Source organism: Procambarus clarkii, chromosome 40, assembly GCF_040958095.1.
Source record: "Procambarus clarkii isolate CNS0578487 chromosome 40, FALCON_Pclarkii_2.0, whole genome shotgun sequence".
In the NCBI taxonomy this organism is placed as follows: Eukaryota; Metazoa; Arthropoda; class Malacostraca; order Decapoda; family Cambaridae; genus Procambarus; species Procambarus clarkii.
This window is the reverse complement of record NC_091189.1, coordinates 6,406,242-6,433,115: the sequence shown is the minus strand read 5'-3', so window position 1 is coordinate 6,433,115 and position 26,874 is coordinate 6,406,242. Positions and strand designations below refer to the sequence as shown.

The window sequence follows — 26,874 nt, the reverse complement described above, 5'->3', positions numbered from 1 at the left end:
TTGTTATAAACAGCCTCCTGGTGCTTCGGAGCTCATTGACTGTTTACTGATTGTAAACAAAGTCGCCAAAGATTGAGAAAAGATGTACAGGCTCGTAAGTGCTTGCGTAACTGCTTCGTGAAGTGCCCAGTCTTTCAGCAGAAGGGGTTACTTAAGTAAGGTATCACTGGGTCATCTCCGTCCTCGGAGCGTGAGTGATTGGTAATGTCTCAGATTAGAGCTCCGGAGTATCAAAAATAAGATAAAAAAGATTTGCACTTTTAACAGCTGATGAGTTTTTCGACAAATAAAATTTGGACTCGACATTTTTTGTTTCTTTGTGTCGTTCTCAATGTTGAATGTGCTGTTCTTGTTGTCTCAAATGTGAATATCGAATAATTAATACAATTATTTACGGCATAGACGGCTATCAATATTACTCAATTGTTAAATTATTTACAATTAAGATTTTTGTTTGTTGATTTTACAGTTGAAGGCGTATGTTTGAGGAGCTTCTGGGCGCTGCATGTGGCAACACCGTGACTGAGGGGTGAGTGTTGCCGTCTCGGGGCGTCCAATTATCCCTTATAGGTATTTCTTCTAAGCATTGTACCGACTTGGTATTAATTGCACCAATTATAGTTCTGGAACAGTTTACAGCCGTCATGCGTTCATGTCAAATTATTTTCTTTACTTCTTTATATAGCAGTCCGCCCTTGACTCAAGTCCATTACATCCAGCGGTCGACCCCACACGAGCCTTGACAAAGTAGCCTTCAGGAGCCTTGACAAAGTAGCCTTCAGGAGCCTTGAGAAAGTAACCTTCAAGAATCTGGACAATGCTAGACAAATGTCTGGTATAAGACTAAGGGCTGAGCGACGAGCAAAGACTGACGGAACTAGATTTCACCAAGCTTGAAAATGGAAACGTAAGAGTACACTTCATTATGAGAACAAACGTTTTTTATAAACCTTGATAAAGGGAACACTAACATAATGTTTAACACCAACAGGAACGACGGCATGGTAACGATACTCAGATGATCCAAAAGGCATGAACCGAAGGCATGAGCCATCAGAGTAGATAAGTGAGAAGCGTGAAATGGGCTGAAAGTGGAGGAACAGTAGTTGAGACTAAGGCCATGTACAGTTTCAGGAGTTAACAAGCAAAAAGAATCGGGATAAATTACATTAAGGTTACTTGCACACACACACACACACACACACACACACACACACACACACACACACACACACACACACACACACACACACACACACACACACACACACACACACATACGCTCGTCTGCCTGTGTGTGGCAGGTGTGTGGTGGGGGAGGGGGGACTCCTCCCACTCCTGTCACACACCCTCCTTACTAATTAACATCCAAACATCCCTACCATTCTCCTCTACACCACAACCTCCTTTACATCACCTTCACCACCGCTGCTACCACCCTACCACCACCAATACTACAACTACCACCCAGAAGCGGTCAAACAAGTGGTTGCTGGAATTCATTCCCAACAAATGTAAGGTTATCAAGATATGAAAGGGAGAAAGAGAAGACCAGAACAAGCGTCTACTCCATAAGGGGAAGACAATTACAGGTATCAGAAAGGAAAAGATTTGGGAGTGGATATAGTTCCCAAACTAACAACAGAGGCAAACATAAACAAGATAACATCGGCAGCATTTGGAACGCTGGCAAATATAAAAACATCATTTAGAAACCTAAATCAGGACTCCTTCAAGGCCATCTACACAACATTTGTTAGACCAATACTGGAATATGCCGCACCGGCATGGACTCCGCACGTTGTGAAGCATAAAGCCAAAATTGAAAAGTACAGAAGTTTGCAACAAGATTGGTGCCAGAACTAAGAGGCTAAAACTACAAGAATACGCTAGTAAAAATATATCTCACAATCCTAGACGACAGAAAGAACAGAGGAGCATCGCAACAAAAGAGAAATCACATACAAGAGCAGAACAGATCACAACATACAAGACAAGGTGAACAAAGACAGAAGACGCTGTCTCTTCACGGGATGCTTAATAGCTTGGCGCTTTCCCCTGATTATTATTATTGTTCACGGGAGGCTCAGCTGTTACCGAGACTTCACACATGTGTCCGGATATCATGGATCCGACTTGCGAGGTGGCTGACCCCATAGGATTGAATCAGATAGTCATAGGTGTGTATAAAAGACATCTGCGTCTCACTTTCCTGTAATGTATGTCCAAATAACATGTTATTTGTAAGTTATTACACGCAGGTGGTGCCTGCACGACTTATATCTGTCGGCTTATATATAATCCATAATCCACGGCTTATATATTGGTAAATGATGGTCAGTCACTTGCAGCAATATCCTAGTTTATACATTAACTATAGAACTAGAAACGTCCAAATATTTATCCTAGCATATATTAATTAACTTTTAATAACTATTTATTTAAATTTTTATTTAAGTTAAACTATTTAACAACCACCCCAGCTGTTGAAATTAAAATTGTTTACATAAGTAGCTAAGAACTAACAACGGGATCCCATCTTATGCTAATCTACAAACTATCCTATTACACAAGACTGGCCGGGTAAGGTCAGTACCTTATTACTGAGATTATAGAAAGTGGCAGTTTATTATTGCTGGCGGAAATCAAGGTTACAGGTCAGGGTCGCATTGTTGCCAAGCGCTGGGTAGTGAGACTTGTTGTTATTGATTTAGTGGCGACGACAATCGTTGGATGGGATGCGCCCCAGCGTACTCTTGAAGGGATAATCGCGAAGCCTAATGGTGAAATGAGTGTCGCTTATCAGCGGAAACTAATATGCCTTTCAGCAAATAAACACATACAGACGGGTAGATGATTGGGAAGTCCCAGGAGTTCCTCAGGGTGACAAGCACCGGCTCCGCCTCACACAGATAACACCAGGTAGCAAAACCAAAACCTCGGCCCCCAACTAAAACACAAAAAGTCATCCAGTGCTCCTCCGCAGAGCAGAAGCCAGCCGCCCACCACGGCTGATGGCACACCAGGAGCCACCAAGACCAACCAACTCCCGGCACCTCTTGGCCAAGCCGGCACCGGACACCATCACCCCGCCCGAAGAATCAGCCAGAAAACGTTAAAAATCTATCAACTATCCTGTGACTCAAGGTGATATGTGCGCCAGGCGTCGTAACAATCCGGACCGTTCTATAGGAATGCCAAACGGCACTATTAAAATCCAAAATCGCGAAACTGAACGCGATCCGCCGACCCTCAGATGGAGCAGGTGGCCAGACGTCCGCTAATCATCGAGGTTGAACCATGAGTCAGTAGTGAGACTGCCTGCCTCGTGGCGCCTGTGTTTACGTCGCTTAAATCCCGAGGTGACCAGAGCGTCTGCTGGTTTTATAGAAGATGTACATGCTTCCCGAATACTTTAAATCAACGTTTTGTTGTTTATTTTCTCAGTAAATGATGTATATTTACGAGGCATTAAGTTCTTAATATCATGTTACATTGAATTAGCAAAAAAAGACATTTGTGGATTATCATATGGTTAGCAAGAAGAGAATTTCGTGCTTTTGGAAGTTAATTCTAATGATTTCCTAAATGATTTTGGCCTTAAATATACTAGAAACACTTTCTGATGTTCTTTAATTATAATGTTTGAAGAAAATGTATTAAGAATGTATACTAACGAGGTTTTGAGAACTCGTACCTCTGGCATATTAAACGAGAGTTAAAACTATTGACGTCACAAAAACATAATTTGTTTCCGGAATGTTCTCGAAGCTGAAGGCTGACTTAATATCTTTGTCTTTTTCGTCAGTAACATTTAAATGATTTACATTTATTATTTTTTTTATATAATTTTAGAAAAGAGGAATTTATTCGAGCACGGCCATCGTGAGAGAATATGAGGCGGAGTGACGCTGTAATTAACACAGTGACAGCGTCGCTCGGGGGAGTCTGCCACATCTCTCCCTTACACACGTATTATTATGTGTCGCATAATTAACCTGCTTATCTCCCTAATCACACATAATGTAACGTTATTGTTGCTGCGCAACAGCAATAATATATATATATATATATATATATATATATATATATATATATATATATATATATATATATATATATATATATATATATATATATATATATATATATATATATGTATATATATATACGTAGATGTGTGTGTCTGTGTACATTGTTGGCAGAGTTGCGAAATAAACCGAATTAGATAAGTTTTTTCTTTGGTATTGATAGATACTCTCACTTCAACACTTATATATTGTTTGTATGTGTTGAGCCAAAACTGATTTAACAATCCAACTTAACCTAAATGATGCCTTTCATTAGCCTGCTAGTCGTCTCCAGACACAACAGCATCCCAGTTGCCACTCGCCTGGTGATCTGTCACTGCGTTTCGAAAAGGGCTTATTTTTAATAGGTAATATTTCGGTTTCTCGTCGGTCTTTCCTTCTAATTGGGATCGTGTTCACGTTGTAATTGGCAGTATGTGTTGGCACCCGGCGTGGAGCTGAGCCTATGTTATGTTGCTGCCTGGATGATATTAAGGAGCAGCGCTGATGGAAGAGGATGATCAGAGTAGGTCAGACAGACAGACAGACAGACAGATGGGTGTCATCCAACATTCTTGGTTAATTTTTAAACCTTGTGTATTATATTTTTACAAGACACACTGGCACTTGCACATGACGAGGCCATAAGACAGGGGAGCTGTCAGGAAACATGTGGCATCTTGTGTAGTATTCTGGAGTTTATTACCTGAATTTACCCGAGAGCCACTATCTCTCTAGTGTCCTCGAGGGATTTTGAAATTCAGCAGTGTTTTGGCATTTACGGTTTCGGCGGGTAGGCGGTTCCAATGGTTTATAACCTTTTGCGTGAAAAATTCTCCTCTTTTCTGTCCAGCATTGCGGCTTGTTGAGTTTGAGACCATTGTTCCTTGTTTGTGTTACATCTGACCTTTCGAAAAAGTGGTGTGAATCAATATCCTCCAAATAGTTCAGTATTTTAAAAGTTTCGATGAGATCAGCACTGTCTTGTTACTGTAACTCCCAATTGTTTTCCAACTTTCAGTGATTGGTGGATTCTGACGCCAAGGTTCTTTTCTTTGTCAATCTGCTGCAAGATAATGTTGTTGGTTTGGTAGTTGTGATGTGCATTGTTGTACCCCACTTGCAAGGTCTTGCATTTTCGACATTGAAAAGCATTTGCCAGTCTTCCGACCACTTATGGAGTTCATGTAACGCTTTGTATTGAATCAATCTTCACTTCACACTTTACCAAGAATCTTAGTGCCATTTGCAAATCTGATGATGAGGTTTGTAATATTTCATCTATGTCGAAATGGCAAAAAATATGGTTGGCAAAATGACAAAAAAGGATGGCCCCAAAATGGACCCTTGCAGTACCCCCACTCAAGACATTTTTCTAGTTAGGTTTATTTCCGTCCATGAAGAACCTTTGCTCTCTTTGTTTTAATAATTGTTTTATCCAGTCTGGTATTCTACCAGTTATTCCACGTCCTTGCCAGTGTTTCATATGGTACCTATGGTAGCAAAATACATGTATCTGCCCACAGTCCCACACCTGCTGGAAGTGCTTTGTCCGAATAGTTATTACCGTTTCCAAAACTGTGAGCAGGTTTGAAAGGCTAGATCTATTTTTAACGCACCCATGATGCGCTGATTTTACTAGATAGCTGACAATGAGATGATGAATGATTCCCTTCCTTAGGATTCCCTCCGTGAGGCTGATCGAACGGGGGTTGTCTGCTGAGCTCTTTCTGACTCATTTCGTTAAATAGGCGCGACATTTGCATATTTCCAATCTAGGGTCTTGAGCCTGCTTGTCATCAGAAAAATATAAGGTTAGTTCTGCCCTGCTGGGCGAAGGCCTACGCCAGCCGCAGTCATGATCGCCTGCCCTCTTCCTCTCCTTAACTTTGAATCTTTGTACTGGTCCGTGTTTCTTAATTATTTTAGTTAGTCTCTTTGCAGTTTGTCGTTTTTTGTTATGTTCTGTGGTGAGGTCGGTGGAGAAGTCAACTTGGTTATGCCCCTCAGATCTTTTAGTTTGTGTGCCCTTCAGAGTATCCTTCTTCTGTGCACTCTACACAGGACCCCAGCACTCTACACAGGACCCCCAGCACTCTACACAGGACCCCCAGCACTCTACACAGGACCCCCAGCACTCTACACAGGACCCCCAGCACTCTACACAGGACCCCAGCACTCTACACAGGACCCCCAGCACTCTACACAGGACCCCCAGCACTCTACACAGGACCCCCAGCACTCTACACAGGACCCCCAGCACTCTACATAGGACCCAACACTCTACACAGGACCCCCAGCACTTTACATAGGACCCAACACTCTACACAGGACCCCCAGCACTCTACACAGGACCCCAACACTCTACACAGAACCCCCAGCACTCTACACAGGACCCCAGCACTCTACACAGGACCCCAACACTCTACACAGGACCCCCAACACTCTACACAGGACCCCCAACACTCTACACAGGACCCCCAGCACTCTACACAGGACCCCCAGCACTCTACACAGGACCCCCAACACTCTACACAGGACCCCCAACACTCTACACAGGACCCCCAGCACTCTACACAGGACCCCCAGCACTCTACACAGGACCCCCAACACTCTACACAGGACCCCCAGCACTCTACACAGGACCCCCAGCACTCTACACAGGACCCCAACACTCTACACAGGACCCCAGCCCGTCATCAGGCTGTGGCCGACGCCACAGATGCATTGTGTGTTCAAAATCAGTATTATTTTTTCAAATACAATGTCTACAAAATTAAAAAAAAAATGTAATTATCATTCTTTGCCCGTAATATATATTCATGACGTCATTCCCCTTCCCTATCCCCTGTCCACCGGATGGCTCCCGTGGGCCGCTCCTCCTCCTCCAGCCCCTCGTCCACACGGCCTGCACACACACACACACACACACACACACACACACACACACACACACACACACACACACACACACACACACACACACACACACACACACACACACACACACACACACACAGGTAGAAACATGGGAGACCAAAAAAGCACAAGGACAGATCTGGGGCACCCCGGGCGACCCAGGCAGTACCGGCTGTTGTCGTTATAGAACGTCGCGTTTACTTTATCTAAGGGTCACCTTACCTTGAGGTGCTTCCGGGGCTTAGCGTCCCCGCGGCCCGGTCGTCGACCAGGCCTCCTACAGGGTCAAAGACTGTTGTACAAGGAAATGGCAGCGGCTCGCGAAATAGACATAATGTTCCGTTTTCTGTTCGTGGTTCCTCTAATTGGCTAGGTTGGGGCATTTTAGAACGACAGTTTTTTTTTTGACGTTGGGACCGCTCGCGACAACAAACTGTTCTGTTGGCAATTATTCAACCTGTCCTCAGGTCATGCTCGTTAGCGGAGCAGCCGAGCGGCCCCACCCTCCCTACCAGACGTATTTATCAGTTTTAAAAGACTATTAAAAATTGGTTTCTTCTCACATATAAATTAACATTATTATATATTAAATGTATATGTACAGTTTGGTGTAGGTTAGGGCAGGTGTTTGGGTTCTTTAGGCGATTATTTGTATTTGTAATACGTGGGTGAAGCATTTACAGCGTTGTGGTTCGAACAAAATTCGTTTTAAAACCCTTTGCCAAACCCTTCGCTAAAGGGTTTGGCGGGTGCATGGAATCACTTTTGGGTCTTTGTTTGGAGGACGGGCTGCACAATAGATGACGTCCGAACACTTACGGAACAAGTGCTTCGCTAAAGACGTTTGTTCGAACCACAACGCTGTAAACATCTCTTTTGTTTTACTTTACTTGTTTAGCTGGCTTTTGTTTAAATGCGGACGGGCTGAAATATTTGCATATGCAGTATGGGGGTGAAGCACTTAGAGAGGTGCGATTCGAACAGGGAATAAGAGTGGAGCACTGTTCAAGAAGAGTTCGAAGGTTATCTGTTATAACAGTCCGTCTTCATCAAGAAAGGGCAATGCTCGTTAATCCAGCCGCCAAACCCCTGTTTATGAATGTAAAGGGTTCACAGACTAGTCATAATTGATAACGTTCGAACATTTCTCGAAAAGTGTTCCACTCTAATTCTCTGTTCGAATCGCAGCTCTCTACATAGTTCACCCATGTACTTCCAATACCAACAGAACCTAAACAACAGAACCTAAAACATCGCCAACAGAACCTAAACAACAGAACCTAAAACATCGCCAACAGAACCTAAACAACCAACAATTCATAACAATTTTATGTAAAATAAAACTTAAATATGATAAAATGTCCATCTTGAATGCTCTGGCCCGTCCTCCTAAGATTTCCCAACGTCAATTAACAGTCGTACTGTAGTGCCCTCATTTTAACCTACCAGAAGACCCACGAACAAAAAACGGGACGGTATGTCAATTTTGCGAGCCACTGCCACTTTCTATTACGACAATTTTTGGCCTTAGGTAGAGTATACGTCAAAATGCGACGTGCTATTAGGAAGACGGCTTGAATAGTCAATACGTTACAGCTGACGAGGGGTCAGTAGGGCGACCCGCAGCTTGTGACCCGCGTAGAATCCGGAGGTTTCAGATCCGGATCAATATTTCGAGTGCTCCTGAGGTCTTCAAGATGTGTTCAGCGTTACTCCTTGAATTATATTAGTGTCGTGTTTGACTTGGTGGTGGTGAGACGGTGGTGTTAATAGTTATTCAAGGATGATTAACAACCCGACTGCTCACTGGACGTGTCTCCGGCTATATTGATTCTCGGACAAAATATCGCCGACTTCGATAGACAAGGTCAGTTTGTCTAGGTTCGTACGTTTATGGTAAAGCAAAACAGGTTAAAATTTGGGACCAGATTCACGAAGCAGTTACGCAAGTACTTATGAACGTGTACATCTTTCCCTCAATCTTTGACGGCCTTGGTTACATTTATTACACAGCTTACAAGCATGAAAACTTGCCAATCAACTGTTGTTATTGTTATAAACAGCCTCCTGGTGCTTCGCAGCTCATTAACTGTTTAATAATTGTAAACAAAGCCGCCAAATATTGAGAAAAGATGTACAGGTTCATAAGTGCTTGCGTAACTGCTTCGAGAATCTGACCCCAGATGCTTGTCGGTGTGTTAGGAGGGGCCGAGCTTGAGGCGCTCCGGCCAGTTGACAGTGGTTACGTATTCTCTGGGGGTTCGACTCCACTGGCTGGCTCGTCTACACTCTCAAATATTTATTATGAATAGTTTGTTCGAATAATTGTGTCGTCAATGATTTATTGTTGTCAGTGACTCTGGTAAAAGTAAACCTCTCGTTAATTGGCACCACATGAGGAACTGGTATGTGTGTGTGTGTGTGTGTGTGTGCGTGTGCGTGTGCGTGTACTCACCTAATTGTACTCACCTAATTGTGCTTGCGGGGGTTGAGCTTTGGCTCTTTGGTCCCGCCTCTCAACTGTCAATCAACTGGTGTACAGATTCCTGAGAATCCCGGGGATCGATCTCCGGCGATAGCAGAAACAAATATGCAGAGTTTCTTTCACCCTAATGTACCTGTTCATTCCGTGCGTTGGTTCGAACCCTCATCACGGTCGTTGTGGATTTGCCACTTCACCTAGCACTAAATAGGTACCTGTGAGTTAGACAGCTGCTACGGGCTGCTTCCGGTGTGTGTGTGTGTGTGTGTGTGTGTGTGTGTGTGTGTGTGTGTGTGTGTGTGTGTGTGTGTGTGTGTGTGTGTGTGTGTGTTCACCTAGTTATGCTTGTGAGGGTTGAGCTCTGGCTCTTTCGGCCCGCCTCTCAACTGTCAATAATTTTTTTTTCCACACACACACATCCACACACGCCGGAAGCAGCCCGTAGCAGCTGTCTAACTCACAGGTACCTATTTAGTGCTAGGTGAAGTGGCAAATCCACAACGACCGTGATGAGGGTTCGAACCAACGCACGGAATGAACAGGTACATTAGGGTGAAAGAAACTCTGCATATTTGTTTCTGCTATCGCCGGAGATCGATCCCCGGACCATAGATTACGAATTCCGAGCGCTGTCCACTAAGCCGTCAGGTCCCTTTGTGTGTGTGTGTGTGTGTGTGTGTGTGTGTCTTTGTGCATGTGTGTGTGTGTCTTTGTGTATGTGTGTATGTGTCTGCGTGCAATGCATACAGACATTTGCAACCTTTCCCCCCCACCCGCCAACACACACAATTGACAAAGAGGAATATCAGAAACCTGTAACTCCTTGGAAAAGGTCATAGATTCCCACTAAGGAAACGAGAGTGCCGAAACAAAATTTGACAAAGTTCACTTTTGCAGAGTGATAGACGGTTGGAACAAGTTAAGCGAGAAGGCAGTGGAGGCCAGAACCGTCAGTCGTTGCAAAGCATCATATATGACAAAGAGTACTGGGAAGACGGGACACCACGAGCGTCACTCTCATCCTGTAACTACACTTAGGTAATTACACACTCACTCACACAGTTACACAACGTAACCCCCGACTCCTACACACAACTATCCTAAGTCCCAAATACTCCCTACTCCCTCACAACTCTTACCCCACACCCGCTATCATAAAGTCATGCTCTGGGCCACAACACACTCAGGGCCACAACACACTCAGGGCCTCAACACACTCAGGGCCACAACACACTCAGGGCCACAACACACTCAGGGCCACAACACACTCAGGGCCTCAACACATTCAGAGTCTCAGCGAAACTCCAGACAACTAGAAACTCGGGACCATCATAAACCTCGAACCACAACCAGATAAAAATACAATACCCCCTCAGGCCCCTCGACTACCCATGGAGCTAATATATCTGTATTAATGTTAGAAAGTTCGAGAATGAATGCCAGATGTTTGGAGCAGACCTCGCCAAGTTTTCCGTGAGGTGCAGTTGGGTACATGCCCAACATGGTCGGGGTCAGGATCACCACCAATCTGTCGACATCATGCCGTAGAGAACCCTGTGGACCTCTTGTCGATTCTTGCATAAAACATCGTGCACTGATTTCCAACAACTTGTCCGAACAATTATATCACACCTTGACTGTAATTGGAAAATATGACAACACAATGGTTACACCCATGTGCCCAGGGTGGAGGTGTCGGGCCCCTTCAACCTTCAAGAGGTTCAGTGGAGGTGTCGGGCCCCTTCAACCTTCCCGAGGTTCAGTGGAGGTGTCGGGCCCCTTCAACCTTCACGAGGTTCAGTGGAGGTGTCGGGCCCCTTCAACCTTCACGAGGTTCAGTGGAGGTGTCGGGCCCCTTCAACGTTCCAGAGGTTCAGTGGAGGTGTCGGGCCCCTTCAACGTTCCAGAGGTTCAGTGGAGGTGTCGGGCCCCTGATGTGGGAAAATTTGACTCAAATATATTAATCATATTGATCAAATAATGATGAATTCGATAGCTATGAAGGACCACCACTTTTTGTGAAAAAGTGGAAAACTAAAAAAGTGTATTGAAATTATATTCACGAACTAGTGCCTATGTATTTTAAAAGAATTTATAGTGCACTTTGAAATATCAATAAGACTGTATATCGGTTCTTCATCAGAGTCAAACATAGATATTTACAAATTATACGTAACAATTATATAGCATAATGAGTGTTAGTAAAATAATAATGATCAGTTAAAGATCAGTAATCAACTAAGGGTTATCAATAACTACATAAGTACTATGACAGCTTAGCCGTTTGGTAGAAATAGGTGTATGGTATAGGGCAGTCACATCCCCATGCTTGCTGTAACATGCTGTCCAGACAAGCACATGGAGGGCAAGTTTATTTCTCTTGTCACTATGGCTCCAGCTGAAATCACGATTAAAATGTAGAGAATGCCTCGGCCAAAGTGAATATACCACTATTTCTGAATGAAAAGTGGGGACATAAGCGAGAATAAGACTAACTTTGATGATGATGTAGCCTCGCGTCCTGACGACAAGCTAATTCCCTATTTGTTATATGTGCACAAATAAACAAACATCAGTAGGAAATTGACTACATTACGCTCGCCGGGACGAGTGTCTGGTGTGGGGCGGAGTCACTCTCGATCCCTGGCACCTGCTCCAGCAAGGATGACACAATTACGGGAAGATGTAAACGTGAAAGCCTAGACACTGCTTCTTGTCAACAATATGGCTGCTGCCGCTTCCCTCCTTCATCCCGGTCTCGTCCGCGCATGCGCAAGACAAGAATCGTTGTTATGGAGACTTATTCTCCTAAGAATTTCTCAACCGCCTGAGATATTAAGACTTGGGTTTATTATGAGGAAGGTAATATTAATGATGTTTTCGTCGTATAATTATTAACATGAAACTGTTTTCATATGGACGAAAAATAGATGAAAATGAATGGAGAATTTCGTTCCTCCATGTTAACTCTGAGATAACAGATTACTGTTATCTTGTGATCTTCAGCTAATAACGCGAATTGACGTTGTCACTGATTTATGTAGTATTAGTCATTGATTCTTAGCAAAGAATACTGATGCGTAGTGAGAATAGAATTGAATTATCTGGTATATAAATATTATCTTTCCCCCATGCTAATTGACTGGACGTACCCACGCCGTACAGTACAAATATTCGGTAAAATAATTGGCGCAGTAGGAAAATATTGATATGATTAATCTACAAGTTAGTAATATTAGAAAAATGAAAATAAGTGTTGGATATTTTCCAACACCCGACCCCTAGCCACTAGCGACAAACGGGCCACCTTCTCAGCACAAAGAAAAGAGATAAAGACAGAAACAGAGATAAAAGTAGAGATGGACAAACAGGCACATCTCGATATAGGGAGAGAGAGAGAGAGAAAGAGGAGAGAGGGAGACGGTGAGAGGAAAAAGAGAGGACAGAGGGAAAGTGAGATAGAAGAAAGGATAGGAGAAGAGGAGAGATGGGAGAGGGAAGAGATAGAAGGGGAGAGAGAGTGATGGGGAGAGAAGGGAAGGGAAAGCGAAGACGGAGAAGGGGGGAAGACAGGGAGGCGAGACAGAGAGAGTTTGGAGGAATGTAAGCAGATAGAAAGAGAAATAGAAAGACGAAGAGAGAAAGAGAGAGAGAGAGGGAGAGGGGAGAGAGGGGGAAAAAGGTTGAGCCAAACTTGCCTAACGAGCAAAATTTTCTTGAAATATTAAATTTTTCAAACTTTTTTGCCTAATGGAATGATAGATTTGTTGCCATTTTTTGAAACAACAAAATATGGCCAAGCCTTAACGTAATCTAATCCGTCGAACCTAACCTAATCTATCGAACCTAATCTAATCCATCGAACCTAACCTAATCTATCGAACCTAACCTAATCCATCGAACCTAACCTAATCTATCGAACCTAATCTAATCCATCGAACCTAACCTAATCTATCGAACCTAATCTAATCCATCGAACCTAACCTAATCTATCGAACCTAATCTAATCCATCGAACCTAACCTAATCTATCGAACCTAACCTAATCCATCGAACCTAACCTAATCTATCGAACCTAATCTAATCCATCGAACCTAACCTAATCTATCGAACCTAATCTAATCCATCGAACCTAACCTAATCTATCGAACCTAATCTAATCCATCGAACCTAACCTAATCTATCGAACCTAACCTAATCCATCGAACCTAACCTAATCTATCGAACCTAACCTAACCAACTCTGATCTAGCCTTAGCTAATGTATAACCTAAGACAGCGGTCCACGTTCTTAATATAATATATGAATATTGGTAAGAATGAAACAGTTTAGAATGACATACTTGAAAACGGAAAATCGTTCTGCCTGTCATGCAAACTGGCCCTTCAGTTTGAAAAACTGGGGTCTTCAGGAGTATATATATTATATATATATATATATATATATATATATATATATATATATATATATATATATATATATATATATATGCGAACAAGCCTGAATGGTCCCCAGGACTATATGCGAATGAAAACTCACACCCCAGAAGTGACTCGAACCCATACTCCCAGAAGCAAGATTAAGTGATGGTCAAGCGGATTAAGGCGCCCTGTAGTTACCAGTTGCGTTGCTTCTGGGAGTATGGGTTCGAGTCACTTCTGGGGTGTGAGTTTTCATTCATATATATATATATATATATATATATATATATATATATACATAATGAGGACATAAATTACTTTTAATTCCATACAAATGCTTGCGTGGCAGTTACGGCGGGGTGGTCATGGCTCCATGCACCTAATTATAAGGCTGCTCCTGCTGCTGTTATATACGCCAGGCCCACACACACACACACACACACACACACACACACACACACACACACACACACACACACACACACACACACACACACACACACGGGGACAGACACAGACAGACAGACAGACAGTGCTGGGAAGACGGGACACCACGAGCGTAGCTCTCATCCTGTAACTACACTTAGGTAATTACACACACACACACACACACACACACACACACACACACACACACACACACACACACACACACACACACCCACAGCCCCCACTTGCCCCCCAGACACCCCCCAGTTCCCCCCAGACCCCTGGTGAAAGGGGGAACTCTGACACCCGAGTTTCCAAGAAGAGTCTCAAGGTTTGGTACACCAATGCTGATGGGGTAGCCAATAAAGCAGAAGAGATAAAAGAAAGAGTTAGTGAGGCAGACCCAGACATAGTGGCAATAGTGGAAACTAAAATAAATGGCATGATCTCGGATGCAATCTTTCCAGAGGGGTACCAGGTGACAAGAAAAGAAAGGACACAGAGACAGGGAGGAGGAGTGGCACTACTAATAAAGCGGAAATGGAAGTTTGATGAGCTGGAAAATCCGGGTACCAATGAAAGCACAAGCTTCATACATGGAACTCTGACAGTGGATGGGAAGAAGATTGTAATCTTGATACTCTACAATCCCCCACCAAACAGTAGAAGGCCCAGGCAGGAGTACGAGGACAGCAACAAGACATGTATGGATGAACTGCAGAGGGCAGCAACTTTAGCGCATAGAATGAGAGCGAAGCTGCTGGTCATGGGGGACCTAAATCACGGAGAGATAAATTGGGAAACGAGGAATCCCCATGGCGGGGAGGAGACCTGGGGAGCGAAGCTGGTAGACGTTATTGACAGGAATTTCCTAACACAGCATGTGAAAGAAGATACTAGGGAAAGAGGAGGGGATACGCCCAGCCTATTAGATCTCATTATCACTCAGAATGTAGAAGACATCGAGCAGTTGGAACATGAAATACCACTAGGAGCTAGTGACCATTGTGTCTTAGTCTTTGACTACATGATGGAGCTTAAAATTGTGACCAAAGGACAAGAGGTCCGGGAAAGGAGACTTGATTACAGAAAAGGGGACTACAGAAGGATAAGGGACTACCTGGGAGAAGTGCAGTGGGAGGAAGAACTTAGAGGAAAAACAGTGCAAGGTATGATGAACCAAGTCATATTGAAATGCAAGGAGGCTGAAGATAGATTTATTCCAACAATAAAGGAAAAAAGCAGGAGGGAATATAATAACCCATGGTTTAATAGACAGTGTCAGGAAGCAAAGGTGAGAAGCAGGAGGGAGTGGAGGAAGTACAGAAGACAAAGGACAGAGGACAACAGGATTAGATGTAACAGAGCTAGGAATGATTACATTAACATAAGACGAGTGTCGGAAAGAAATTATGAGAACGATATTGCAGTCAAAGCGAAAAAGCAACCAAAATTACTACATAGCCATATAAGAAGGAAGATGTCGGTAAATGACCAAGTGACAAGACTGAGGAAAACAGAAGGGGCATATACAGAAAGCGACAAGGAAATCTGCGAGGTACTGAATGCAAAATTCCATGGAGTGTTCACAACCGAGCCTGAGCAGCTCCCATTGTTAGAAGAGATTACCCAAGATGAAAGACTATCGGATATAGAGGTGACAGCAGAGGATGTAATGAAACAGTTGACAACACTGGATGCAAATAAAGCTGTTGGACCAGACAAAGTATCACCGTGGATACTCAAAGAGGCAGCGCAGGCTCTCAGCGTGCCTCTGGCAATGATCTTTAATGAGTCACTTATGTCGGGAGAATTGCCCAGTTGCTGGAAGGAGGCAAATGTCGTACCGATTTTCAAAAAGGGTGATAGGGAGGAGGCACTTAACTACAGACCCGTATCACTGACAAGCATCCCCTGCAAAATACTTGAAAGAATTATTAGGCTAAGACTTGTTGAGCACCTGGAGAGCATTGGGTTTGTAAACAAGCACCAACATGGGTTCTGGACAGGGAAATCATGCCTAACAAACCTTTTAGAATTCTATGATAAAGTAACAAGGATAAGGCAGGACAGAGAAGGCTGGGCAGACTGCATATTTCTTGACTGCCAAAAGGCCTTTGATACGGTACCGCACATGAGACTGCTATACAAACTTGAGAGGCAGGCAGGAGTAAGCGGAAAGGCCCTAGTATGGGTGAAGAACTACCTAACAGGAAGGAGCCAGAGGGTAATGGTAAGGGGCGAAAAGTCGGACTGGCGAACAGTAACAAGTGGAGTACCTCAAGGATCGGTGCTGGGACCAATCCTCTTTCTAATTTACGTAAATGATATGTTTACAGGAGTGGAATCATACATGTCAATGTTTGCAGATGACGCAAAATTAATGAGAAGAGTTGTGACAGACGAGGATTGTAGGATCCTCCAAGAGGACTTAAACAGGCTGCAGAGATGGTCAGGGAAATGGCTACTGGAGTTTAACACCAGTAAATGTAAAGTTATGGAAATGGGATCAGGTGACAGGAGACCAAAGGGACAGTACACAATGAAGGGGAACAGCCTACCTGTAACGATTCGAGAAAGAGACCTGGGAGTGGATGTGACACCTAATCTAACTCCTGAGGCACATATAAATAGGATAACGACAGCAGCGTACTCTACACTGGCGAAAATTAGAACTTCATTCAGAAACCTAAATGAGGAAGCTTTTAGGGCACTTTACACTGCCTACGTGAGACCCGTCTTAGAGTATGCCGCGCCATCATGGAGCCCCCACCTGAAGAAACACATAAAGAAACTGGAGAAGGTTCAGAGGTTTGCGACGAGGCTTGTCCCAGAGCTACGAGGGATGGGATATGAAGAGCGGCTGAAGGAACTGAACCTTACGACACTAGAGAAAAGAAGGGAGAGAGGAGATATGATAGGGACATATAAAATACTCAGGGGAATTGACAAAGTGGAAATAGATGAAATGTTCACACGTAATAATAACAGAACGAGGGGACATGGGTGGAAACTGGAAACTCAGATGAGTCACAGAGATGTTAGGAAGTTTTCTTTTAGCGTGAGAGTAGTAGAAAAATGGAATGCACTTGGGGAACAGGTTGTGGAAGCAAATACTATTCATACTTTTAAAACTAGGTATGATAGGGAAATGGGACAGGAGTCATTGCTGTAAACAACCGATAGCTAGAAAGGCGGGATCCAAGAGTCAATGCTCGATCCTGCAAGCACATATAGGTGAGTACATATAGGTGAGTACACACACACACACACACACACACACACACACACACACACGGGGCTGTATCATTCCCAGGCTGTGTTTACAGAGTAGCCTGCGAGTGGTGCACAAGAACAAGGGCTAAAAGATCACACAGAGCAAGGGAACCCCAGAGAGAGTCTCCTGCCTGCCGCTCACAAGTAACATGTAACGTTAATAATATTTGTAATATATTCCTATAACTTGGGGGGGGGGGAAATATATTTATTTCAGTTGGACCATTGGGGCTTGAACTCTAATCTGCAAAAACGCTCGAAGAAGTATGCTCGTCTGGTCGGTTTAGCGGCGGTCACGTGATTTTTCCAGGTCCGAGTTCAGTGCTCGATGGTCCAAGTAAACTGTTATTTCCCGCCCGATATTGTGGAGTGTAGTTTATGACGTGGATGTCAGATGTCGCTTGATAATTTGTTTATATGTTCTCATGCGGGCTATGTAACTTGTTTACGTGTTGTGTTCTGTTGAACTGTGTTGTGACGCATTTTGTTCCTTAATGAGAGATTAATGTGGCGTCTGGCATCTTGCTCCTCCCAAGCCTTGCTTGGGGGCGTCTCAAATGTAAGAAACCCACATGGTGATGTCACAACATGTTCCCGCCATGGTGACGTCACAACATGTTCCCGCCATGGTGACGTCACAACATGGTCCCGTCACGGTGACGTCACAACATGGTCCCGTCACGGTGACGTCACAACGTGTTCCCGTCACGGTGACGTCACAACATGGTCCCGTCACGGTGACGTCACAACATGGTCCCGTCACGATGACGTCACAACATGGTCCCGTCACGATGACGTCACAACATGGTCCCGTCACGATGACGTCACAACATGGTCCGGGTGAATGTATGGTGAAAAGCTGAGTATTCCTTCGTTTGAAGGATTGATATATAAGGAAAGTATTTACCCTCGTTTGTGGCAATAAGGAAAATATGTCCCATTCACTATTATTATTATTTATATTATTACTATGTATATGCTATTTAGCACATACAGATATCGTAGCCCTCCGAAAGTCGACATGAAATTTTCATCAGTGTCCCATGAGACGAGTTTATCCTGGTTCTCTGTCAGCTCCAGGGTCGTACTTTCAAGTCTAACTTGGTTCACTTTGTTTCTCTGTGAGGGCTTTGGGTCTTTGTCGGGCGTCTGCGTGTCTTGCTCGGCCAATAGTAGATAACTTTGTCTGTTCTCTCTCTCTCTCTCTCTCTCTCTCTCGAGTACTTTCTTATTTGTCTCTATTTCTCTTTTCGTTTTCTTCCGAGTGTGTATCTCCTCTTTTATGATGTGGCTCCCTTTCTTATTATCTTAATTTAAGCTTTGTTTTCTGTTTCTGATTCTCACCTCACTCTCTACTTCGCTTTTTCCCGTCTCTTCCTTTCCCTGCTTCTCTTCCCCCCATCTCTATTCTCCTTCGTCCCCTTTTCTTTACTGTCCCCTGCATCTCCTAACCCGTCATCTTTCTCCCTGGACTCGTAGGTGAATCTGGACAAATTATTAGAATAATAAAAGGATTAAATAGTTTAGTGCACTCAGAGCTGCCACTCAGAACACTCTCAGAGCTGCCACTCAGGACCCCAACGCAAGTGATGTCATAGAACATGTTCACCCAAATATCACCACTAACCAGAGATGTAAACAGAAGTAAGGCTGTAAACAAAAGTAGGCTGTAAAGAGAAGTAAACAACAGCAACAGTCCGAACACGGAGGCATAAATTTCATTTCCTGGAAGCAAAGGTCAACATTTAGCGAGTCTTATAAAGGTGAGTTAAGACAGTATAAACGGTAGTAAGAGGACGCCCAGTCCCTTGACTTCTCTTTGGTGAGACAATTATCAATACTTTTTCCATAATTTCTAAAACCAACTTACGCCAAGTAACAAGAAGCATGAGGAGGAGGCTCCCACGTATTCAAAATATGATTCCCTGAACTAATCGTATTTCCAGGATACCGTTGAAGTGATTAACACGGTGAGGGGATTACTGTATTTGGTATTTGGACTTGAGGCCTATCATAGGTTACCTTGAGGTGCTTCCTTACCTTGAGGTGCTTCCGGGGCTTAGCGTCCCAGCGGCCCGGTCGTCGACCAGGCCTCATACTCAGGATATGGTTGTTAAGGCCGTGACAATAGCTTACTGGCCGACCAACTAGGGTGATTTAGTCCATAACACACACTCGAGGACTATGGTGAAATTTGTGTATGTGTCTAGAAGCGGGGACACACATCGGTATGTATTCTAAATGGGTCTGAAGTGTTGACCAGACCATACACTGGAAAGTGAAGGGACGACGACGACGTTTCGGTCCGTCCCGGACCATTCTCAAGTCGATTGTCGAAAGACGTAATTCTTCTTCTTCTTCTCGGTAGTAAGTATCGTAAGGCTGTACAGAGCATCAGCAACCTGGCTAATATTACCCGTCCATTGTGTGCTGAGGGTAGAAATGGTGCGGCTCAGGGGGGGAAGGGGGGAGGGGAGGGGGGGGGTGGTGTTTCCTGTGGTAATGTAGCCGACTCCTAAACTATTGGGCTCTCTCTCATTCTTGACGAGAGGTGGATGGTGATGTGTGACTGATGCCTCTCTACCTTACAGGCGCACACGCACGCACTTACACACACACACACACACACACACACACACACACACACACACACACACACACACACACACACACACATATGTAAATGATATATGTAAATGGTATATGTAAATGATCTCCCAGAGGGTATAGATTCGTTCCTCTCAATGTTTGCCGACGATGCAAAAATTATGAGGAGGATTGAAACAGAGGATGATAGTAGGAGGCTACAAGATGACCTGGATAGACTGAGTGAATGGTCCAACAAATGGCTGTTGAAGTTCAACCCGAGTAAATGCAAAGTAATGAAACTAGGCAGTGGAAACAGGAGGCCAGGCACAGGATACAGAATAGGAGATGAAGTACTTAATGAAACAGACAGAGAGAAAGATCTAGGAGTTGATATCACACCAAACCTGTCTCCTGAAGCCCACATAAAGAGAATAACGTCTGCGGCATATGCGAGGCTGGCTAACATCAGAACGGCGTTCAGGAACCTGTGTAAGGAATCATTCAGAATCTTGCACACCACATATGTAAGACCAATCCTGGAGTATGCGGCCCCAGCATGGAGCCCGTACCTTGTCAAGCACAAGACGAAGCGGGAAAAAGTCCAAAGGTATGCTACTAGACTAGTCCCAGAACTAAGAGGCATGAGTTATGAGGAAAGGCTGCGGGAAATGCACCTTACGACACTGGAAGACAGAAGAGTAAGGGGGGACATGATCACAACCTACAAAATCCTCAGGGGAATCGACCGGGTAAACAAGGATGAACTATTCAACACTGGTGGGACGCGAACAAGGGGACACAGGTGGAAGCTGAGTACCCAAATGAGCCACAGAGACGTTAGAAAGAACTTTTTCAGTGTCAGAGTAGTTAGTAAATGGAATGCATTAGGAAGTGATGTGGTGGAGGCTGACTCCATACACAGTTTCAAATGTAGATATGATAGAGCCCAATAGGCTCAGGAATCTGTACACCAGTTGATTGACGGTTGAGAGGTGGGACCAAAGAGCCAGAGCTCAACCCCCGCAAGCACAATTAGGTGAGTACAATTAGGTGAGTACACACACACACACACACACACACACACACACACACACACATAAACACACACACACACACACATAAACACACACACACACACACACACACACACACACACACACACACACACACACACACACACACACACACACACACCATCGCATTTTCTCCGTGAACGCGCACAATTTCCACACCTTGATAACCCCGAACCGAAGTCCGATCTATTGATTGATAAGCAGAAATGGGAAATTGGGCAGCACTTCAGTATGTCTGTCCTGCTGATTACTCCCAGATAACTTCTTATAATCTATTTCACCACCAACTTCCCTTCTCCCCCATTCCCCTCCCCATCTCCCCATTCCCCCCCCCCCCTTCCCCCTTCTCCTCCCCTCCTCCTACCTTTGAGGCTGCGATTCATTGATTGGTGACAGCTCATCAGGGCCGCTTCTCACCAGCTTCAGGGAGTGAGAGTAAGAGAGAGAATAGAAGTGTGAGGCTGTGGGGGGAGGGGAGGGCGGGGAGCCCCCTTGCAGCATCTGGAGGGCAGGTGAAGGAGGCCACACTAGGCGCTAATTGGTTGGAGAGGAGGCAGAGCAGTCATTAGTGGGGTTATTATCTCTTAATTCCAGTCTTCCCAGCTATTTGATTCGTGGGGGGGGGTTATGGGATGGAGTGTGGGGTGGGTGTGGGAGGGGGGTGGGGGGAGGCGGGTCGGAAGGGGGGGGGGGGGGTTGGAACAATACACTCGCGCACACGAAGGCTTCTAGGTTTTGGGTGAGAAGAAATGAGAAATGGCGTTGGTGAAGGATGAGAGATGACCTTGGTGAGTGACGATGGCCAAGTGTGTGTTTCTTGAGCTGTCTGTTGCCTGTCTCATCACAGCACACTCCACCACGGCTGTTGCCTGTCCCATCACAGCACACTCCACCACAGCTGTTGCCTGTCCCATCACAGCACACTCCACCACGGTTGAGAATGTTACGTATCCAAGCTAGGGTCCAGGTGGAGCTCACAGGGGCGACGAGCAGGACACTTGACTTGATCTCTTTACCGGCGCGCACAGGAACACCGACCTCAGTGGTGTTGGCGAGGACGACCATGAAGTGAAATTGGATATGGAGTAAGGTGGAGTGACGCGGTTGTGCCCCGAGTGGGAGAGAGCTGTTCTCTTAATGGTGTTAATGGAGCAAGACCAAAGAGCCAGCAGAGGGAGGCTGTGAGACTATAATGGACCGGACAAGACTATATTTTGAAAGTGGGATATTTAATTTTGTAGCTTGAGGGGCGCGCGAGTGAGAGAGAGAGAGAGAGAGAGAGAGAGAGAGAGAGAGAGAGAGAGAGAGAGAGAGAGAGAGAGAGAGAGAGAGAGAGAGAGAGAGAGAGGGGAGGGGGCGGGAGGAAGACGAGAGGGGAATGAGGGGCTATAAAAGGTAATTGGGTGAGGGCGGGAAAGAATGCCATGCTCGCCTCTCGCTGTCGACTTCAGATTATTTTTTCTTCTGTTTTGATTGACTTCACTACACTGTGGCGGCCACTGTCGTGTACCTCAACTGGTGGTGAGGTGTGACACCTCACACGACACTTCTCTTGTCTTTAGCGTCACGTGACACCGACCTCAGTTCTCCCCCATTGTCATGGAGTAGTTGTGGGTTGTCAACAACCCAACCATCTCAACACTGACGAAATGCAATCGACATTCAGAGGTAGCGTGACGCTGCGTGACGCTGCGTGACGCAGTTATTGGGATGTATTGACCGCAAGCTGAAAATGCAGTCGACCGCTGTGCAGTCTATTCTTGGACACGTCTTCTGTTGTCAGATGATAAACATGTTTGGAATACTTACGGATATAAAGATTTGTCGAATCTACACAACTTTGGCGTCAGCTTGAGAGCAAGCTAGAATTTTACACGATAATTTACTGATAATTCTCAAGCCAAGAAGAATTCCATTGGCCTATTTAGAAAATGTTAAGCTACAATAGTATTTTATGTTAATGTTCCCTATTTTACGTAAAAATTAATTACTAATAATTGTATTAATATTCACACTTGAGCTTCATCAAATATCTTAATTCAGAGTGAAAGTGTTACTCGGGCAGTTCGTCACTCCACGGGGATGGTGACGGTAGAGCTGAGCTGCTCTACAGTCACACTCACGTGGAGGAGCGTCTGCGTTGTCTTCCCCGTTACCTTAATGTGTCGCATTTCCGAGCAATGTGTTATAACAAGGAATAACGGGTTGGTGCTCTGAGCGTCCCGGCGCCCATCACAGCCTCCGTCACTCTCTGATGTCCTGATGCAGACTCCGCTCTGATGGGGGGGGGGGGGAGCTGGGAGGGAAGAGAACTATCAGGAGAAAGTGCCTGTTGTTGTTGTTGTTGTTGTTGTTTTAGATTGAGCTACTCAGAACGAAATGGTCATGTAGCGCGGCCTGTAGTTGAGTTCGGTTATTCGCGATAACCTTGTTACCGTGATATCTGGGTCAAAGTTTTAAATGGAAGGTGGGGTTTCCTCCTTTACCCCAGTTTCTTTTTTTGCTTCTGTTTTAGCGCACTGGTTTTAGTCCTGTTTTAATAACATTATTTTGGTGGCGGATGTAGATGCAGAATGTTCACTAGTGTGCCCCATTCTTCAACTGCTATTCTAATTATTTTAGTCGCTGTGGAATTTGCATTTAATGCAGCTGCTGTCGTTGCATTAATGTTGAGTTTGATGCGCAGTGCTTCAGTAGCTTCACATTCCAGTAAGTAGTGCAATAGTGGCGCCTCTGCTTCTGTTCCACGGAAGTGACACTCTTTGACTTTTGGGTTTATTACCTCCCAGCAGCACTTGTAACCAAGTCTGAATCTGAGACATCCTGCAATGTCTCTGGATATCTTTTTGTCAGGCGTGAAAGAGCCAAGCCACTACGACTATATATAGCACTTGGTATGTGTCAGGATAAGTATTTGGGATGGGATGGTGGCGGGAGGGGGGGGGGAGATGGTGGCCAACCACTTGGACGGTCGGGGATTGAACGCCGACCTGCATGAAGCGAGGCCGTCGCTCTACCGTCCTGCCTAAGGCTGGGAGGGGGTGCGGGAAGGGCGAGGAGCTGGGAGGGGGTGGGGGGAGAAGATGAAAAAAGAAGAAGTGAGAAGAAAAGAGAGATAAGAATGGGAAGAGGGAGAGGTGAGGAGACAAAGGGGGCAAGGACAAAGAGAGAAGGGGGAACAAAAAGAGGTGGGAGGGGGATAAGGAGAGAGGTGGAACAGAAAGAGGAAGAGACACAGGCAGAGGGATGTCTCTCGTGGCACAGACTATCCACGTGATTTGATAGATGCCGAGAAACATCAAACCTCCCATTGTTATTATTATTATTATTTTTACTATTATTATCATCCCAATTGAATTAATAAAATTACCGCTGTGTATTTCAGCAAAACATATTTCCCCTTGAAGGTGAGCTTGACGCTCCCTTAACGTAGCGAAGCAAAACTCCTCCACAGAGAAAAACAGTGAAGCGGGAAGCTTACTGAGGGAGCTTGAGCTGTGGCGGCGGTGTTTACAAGTGAAGCCTCACCCGCCATGACGCTAATGGCGCCATTTTTGCGAGGAGGATCAGACACCGTTTTTATATCTATAAGACGATTACCACCCAATACAAAAACGGGGTTGAACAAAGACGAAGATAAGTGGAATCTTAATGTGTTTTCCGCAGCCTTGAGCGTCCCTACGACCTTGGTTCTTGGTGAATGAGATCAGAACGTAAGTGTGGGGGCTATACGATGTTGTGGGGAGGCGGAAGTGAACCAGGCGACCAGTGGCAAGTAGGAGATGAGAGGAGAGAAAGGGGAGATGTGTGAATGAGAAGAGAGGAGAGGAGGGGGAGGAAAGGAGATTTAAGGAGAGGAGGGAATTATCAGGGGGAAAGCGCCACGCCATTACGACTATATAGCACTAGGAAGGGGTCAGGATAAGGATCTGGGATGGGACGGGGGGAAAGGAATGGTGGCTAACCACTTGGATTGTCGAGGATTGAACGCTGACCTGCATGAACCATGCCACAGACCAAGCCACAGACCAAGCCACAGACCACGCCACAGACCACGCCACAGACCACGCCACAGACCACGCCACAGACCACGCCACAGATCATGCCACAGACCACGCCTCAGACCACGCCACAGACCAAGCCACAGACCACGCCACAGATCATGCCACAGACCACGCCACAGACCAAGCCACAGACCACGCCACAGATCATGCCACAGACCACGCCACAGACCACACCACAGACCACGCCACAGACCACACCACAGACCACGCCACAGACCACACCACAGACCACGCCACAGATCATGCCACAGACCACGCCACAGACCACGCCACAGACCACACCACAGACCACGCCACAGACCACACCACAGACCACGCCACAGATCATGCCACAGACCACGCCACAGACCACGCCACAGACCACGCCACAGACCACACCACAGACCACGCCACAGACCACACCACAGACCACGCCACAGATCATGCCACAGACCACGCCTCAGACCACGCCACAGATCATGCCACAGACCACGCCACAGACCACGCCACAGATCATGCCACAGACCACGCCACAGACCACACCACAGACCACGCCACAGATCATGCCACAGACCACGCCACAGACCACGCCACAGACCACGCCACAGACCACGCCACAGATCATGCCACAGACCACGCCACAGACCACGCCACAGATCATGCCACAGACCACGCCACAGACCACACCACAGACCACGCCACAGACCACGCCACAGACCACGCCACAGACCACGCCACAGACCACGCCACAGACCACGCCACAGACCATGCCACAGACCACGCCACAGATCATGCCACAGACCACGCCACAGACCACGCCACAGACCACGCCACAGACCACGCCACAGACCACGCCACAGACCACGCCACAGACCACGCCACAGACCAAGCCACAGACCACGCCACAGACCACGCCACAGATCATGCCACAGACCACGCCACAGACCAAGCCACAGACCACGCCACAGATCATGCCACAGACCATGCCACAGACCATGCCACAGACCAAGCCACAGACCACGCCACAGATCATGCCACAGACCAGGCCACAGACCAAGCCACAGACCACGCCACAGATCATGCCACAGACCATGCCACAGACCATGCCACAGACCAAGCCACAGACCACGCCACAGATCATGCCACAGACCATGCCACAGACCAGGCCACAGACCACGCCACAGATCATGCCACAGATCATGCCACAGACCAAGCCACAGACCACGCCACAGACTAGGCCACAGACCAAGCCACAGACATAAAGCCATACATAACTAAAGATAATTACTTTTTCATGTAAGCTTGACAAATGAGACGCTGTAATCCTCTTACGAGTGAAGTGTTTTCCATCTCTGGCTCTCCTGACGGTGACATGACGGTGACGTGACAGTGACATGACGGTGACGTGACAGTGACATGACGGTGACGGGACAGTGACATGAAGGTGACGTGACAGTGACATGACGGTGACGTGACAGTGACCTGACCGTGACGTGACAGTGACATGACGGTGACGTGACAGTAACCTGACAGTGATTGTACAGATGGTTGACGGTAATGTTACAGTGAACTA

General features: G+C 45.7%; 2 protein-coding genes across 5 annotated transcripts in view; both read left to right on the top strand.

Moving 5' to 3' along the window:
• Positions 1 to 26,874, top strand: part of LOC123757857 (GTP-binding protein Di-Ras2) — a 211,372-nt gene that overhangs the window by 33,181 nt on the left and 151,317 nt on the right. Inside the window, exon 2 of one of the 4 annotated variants that reach the window (XM_045741741.2) lies at positions 470 to 529. The exons of 1 other annotated variant lie outside the window; for it this stretch is intronic. The gene's annotated coding sequence lies outside the window, so the exon portion shown is untranslated. Of the gene's footprint in view, positions 1 to 469; positions 530 to 8,708; positions 8,857 to 26,874 lie in introns of those variants that run through there. 2 more of the 4 variants (XM_069338652.1, XM_069338651.1) reach the window with 2 other exon arrangements.
• LOC123758073 (uncharacterized) lies at positions 25,258 to 26,538 on the top strand. The gene has a single exon (XM_045742259.2). It carries the CDS (start codon positions 25,258 to 25,260, stop codon positions 26,536 to 26,538), a length of 1,281 nt encoding a protein of 426 aa, XP_045598215.2.

What these genes read in the sequence shown, in the direction of transcription:
- LOC123758073 (XM_045742259.2), top strand. Translation starts at nt 25,258, where the DNA reads ATGAACCATGCCACAGACCAAGCCACAGACCAAGCCACAGACCACGCC.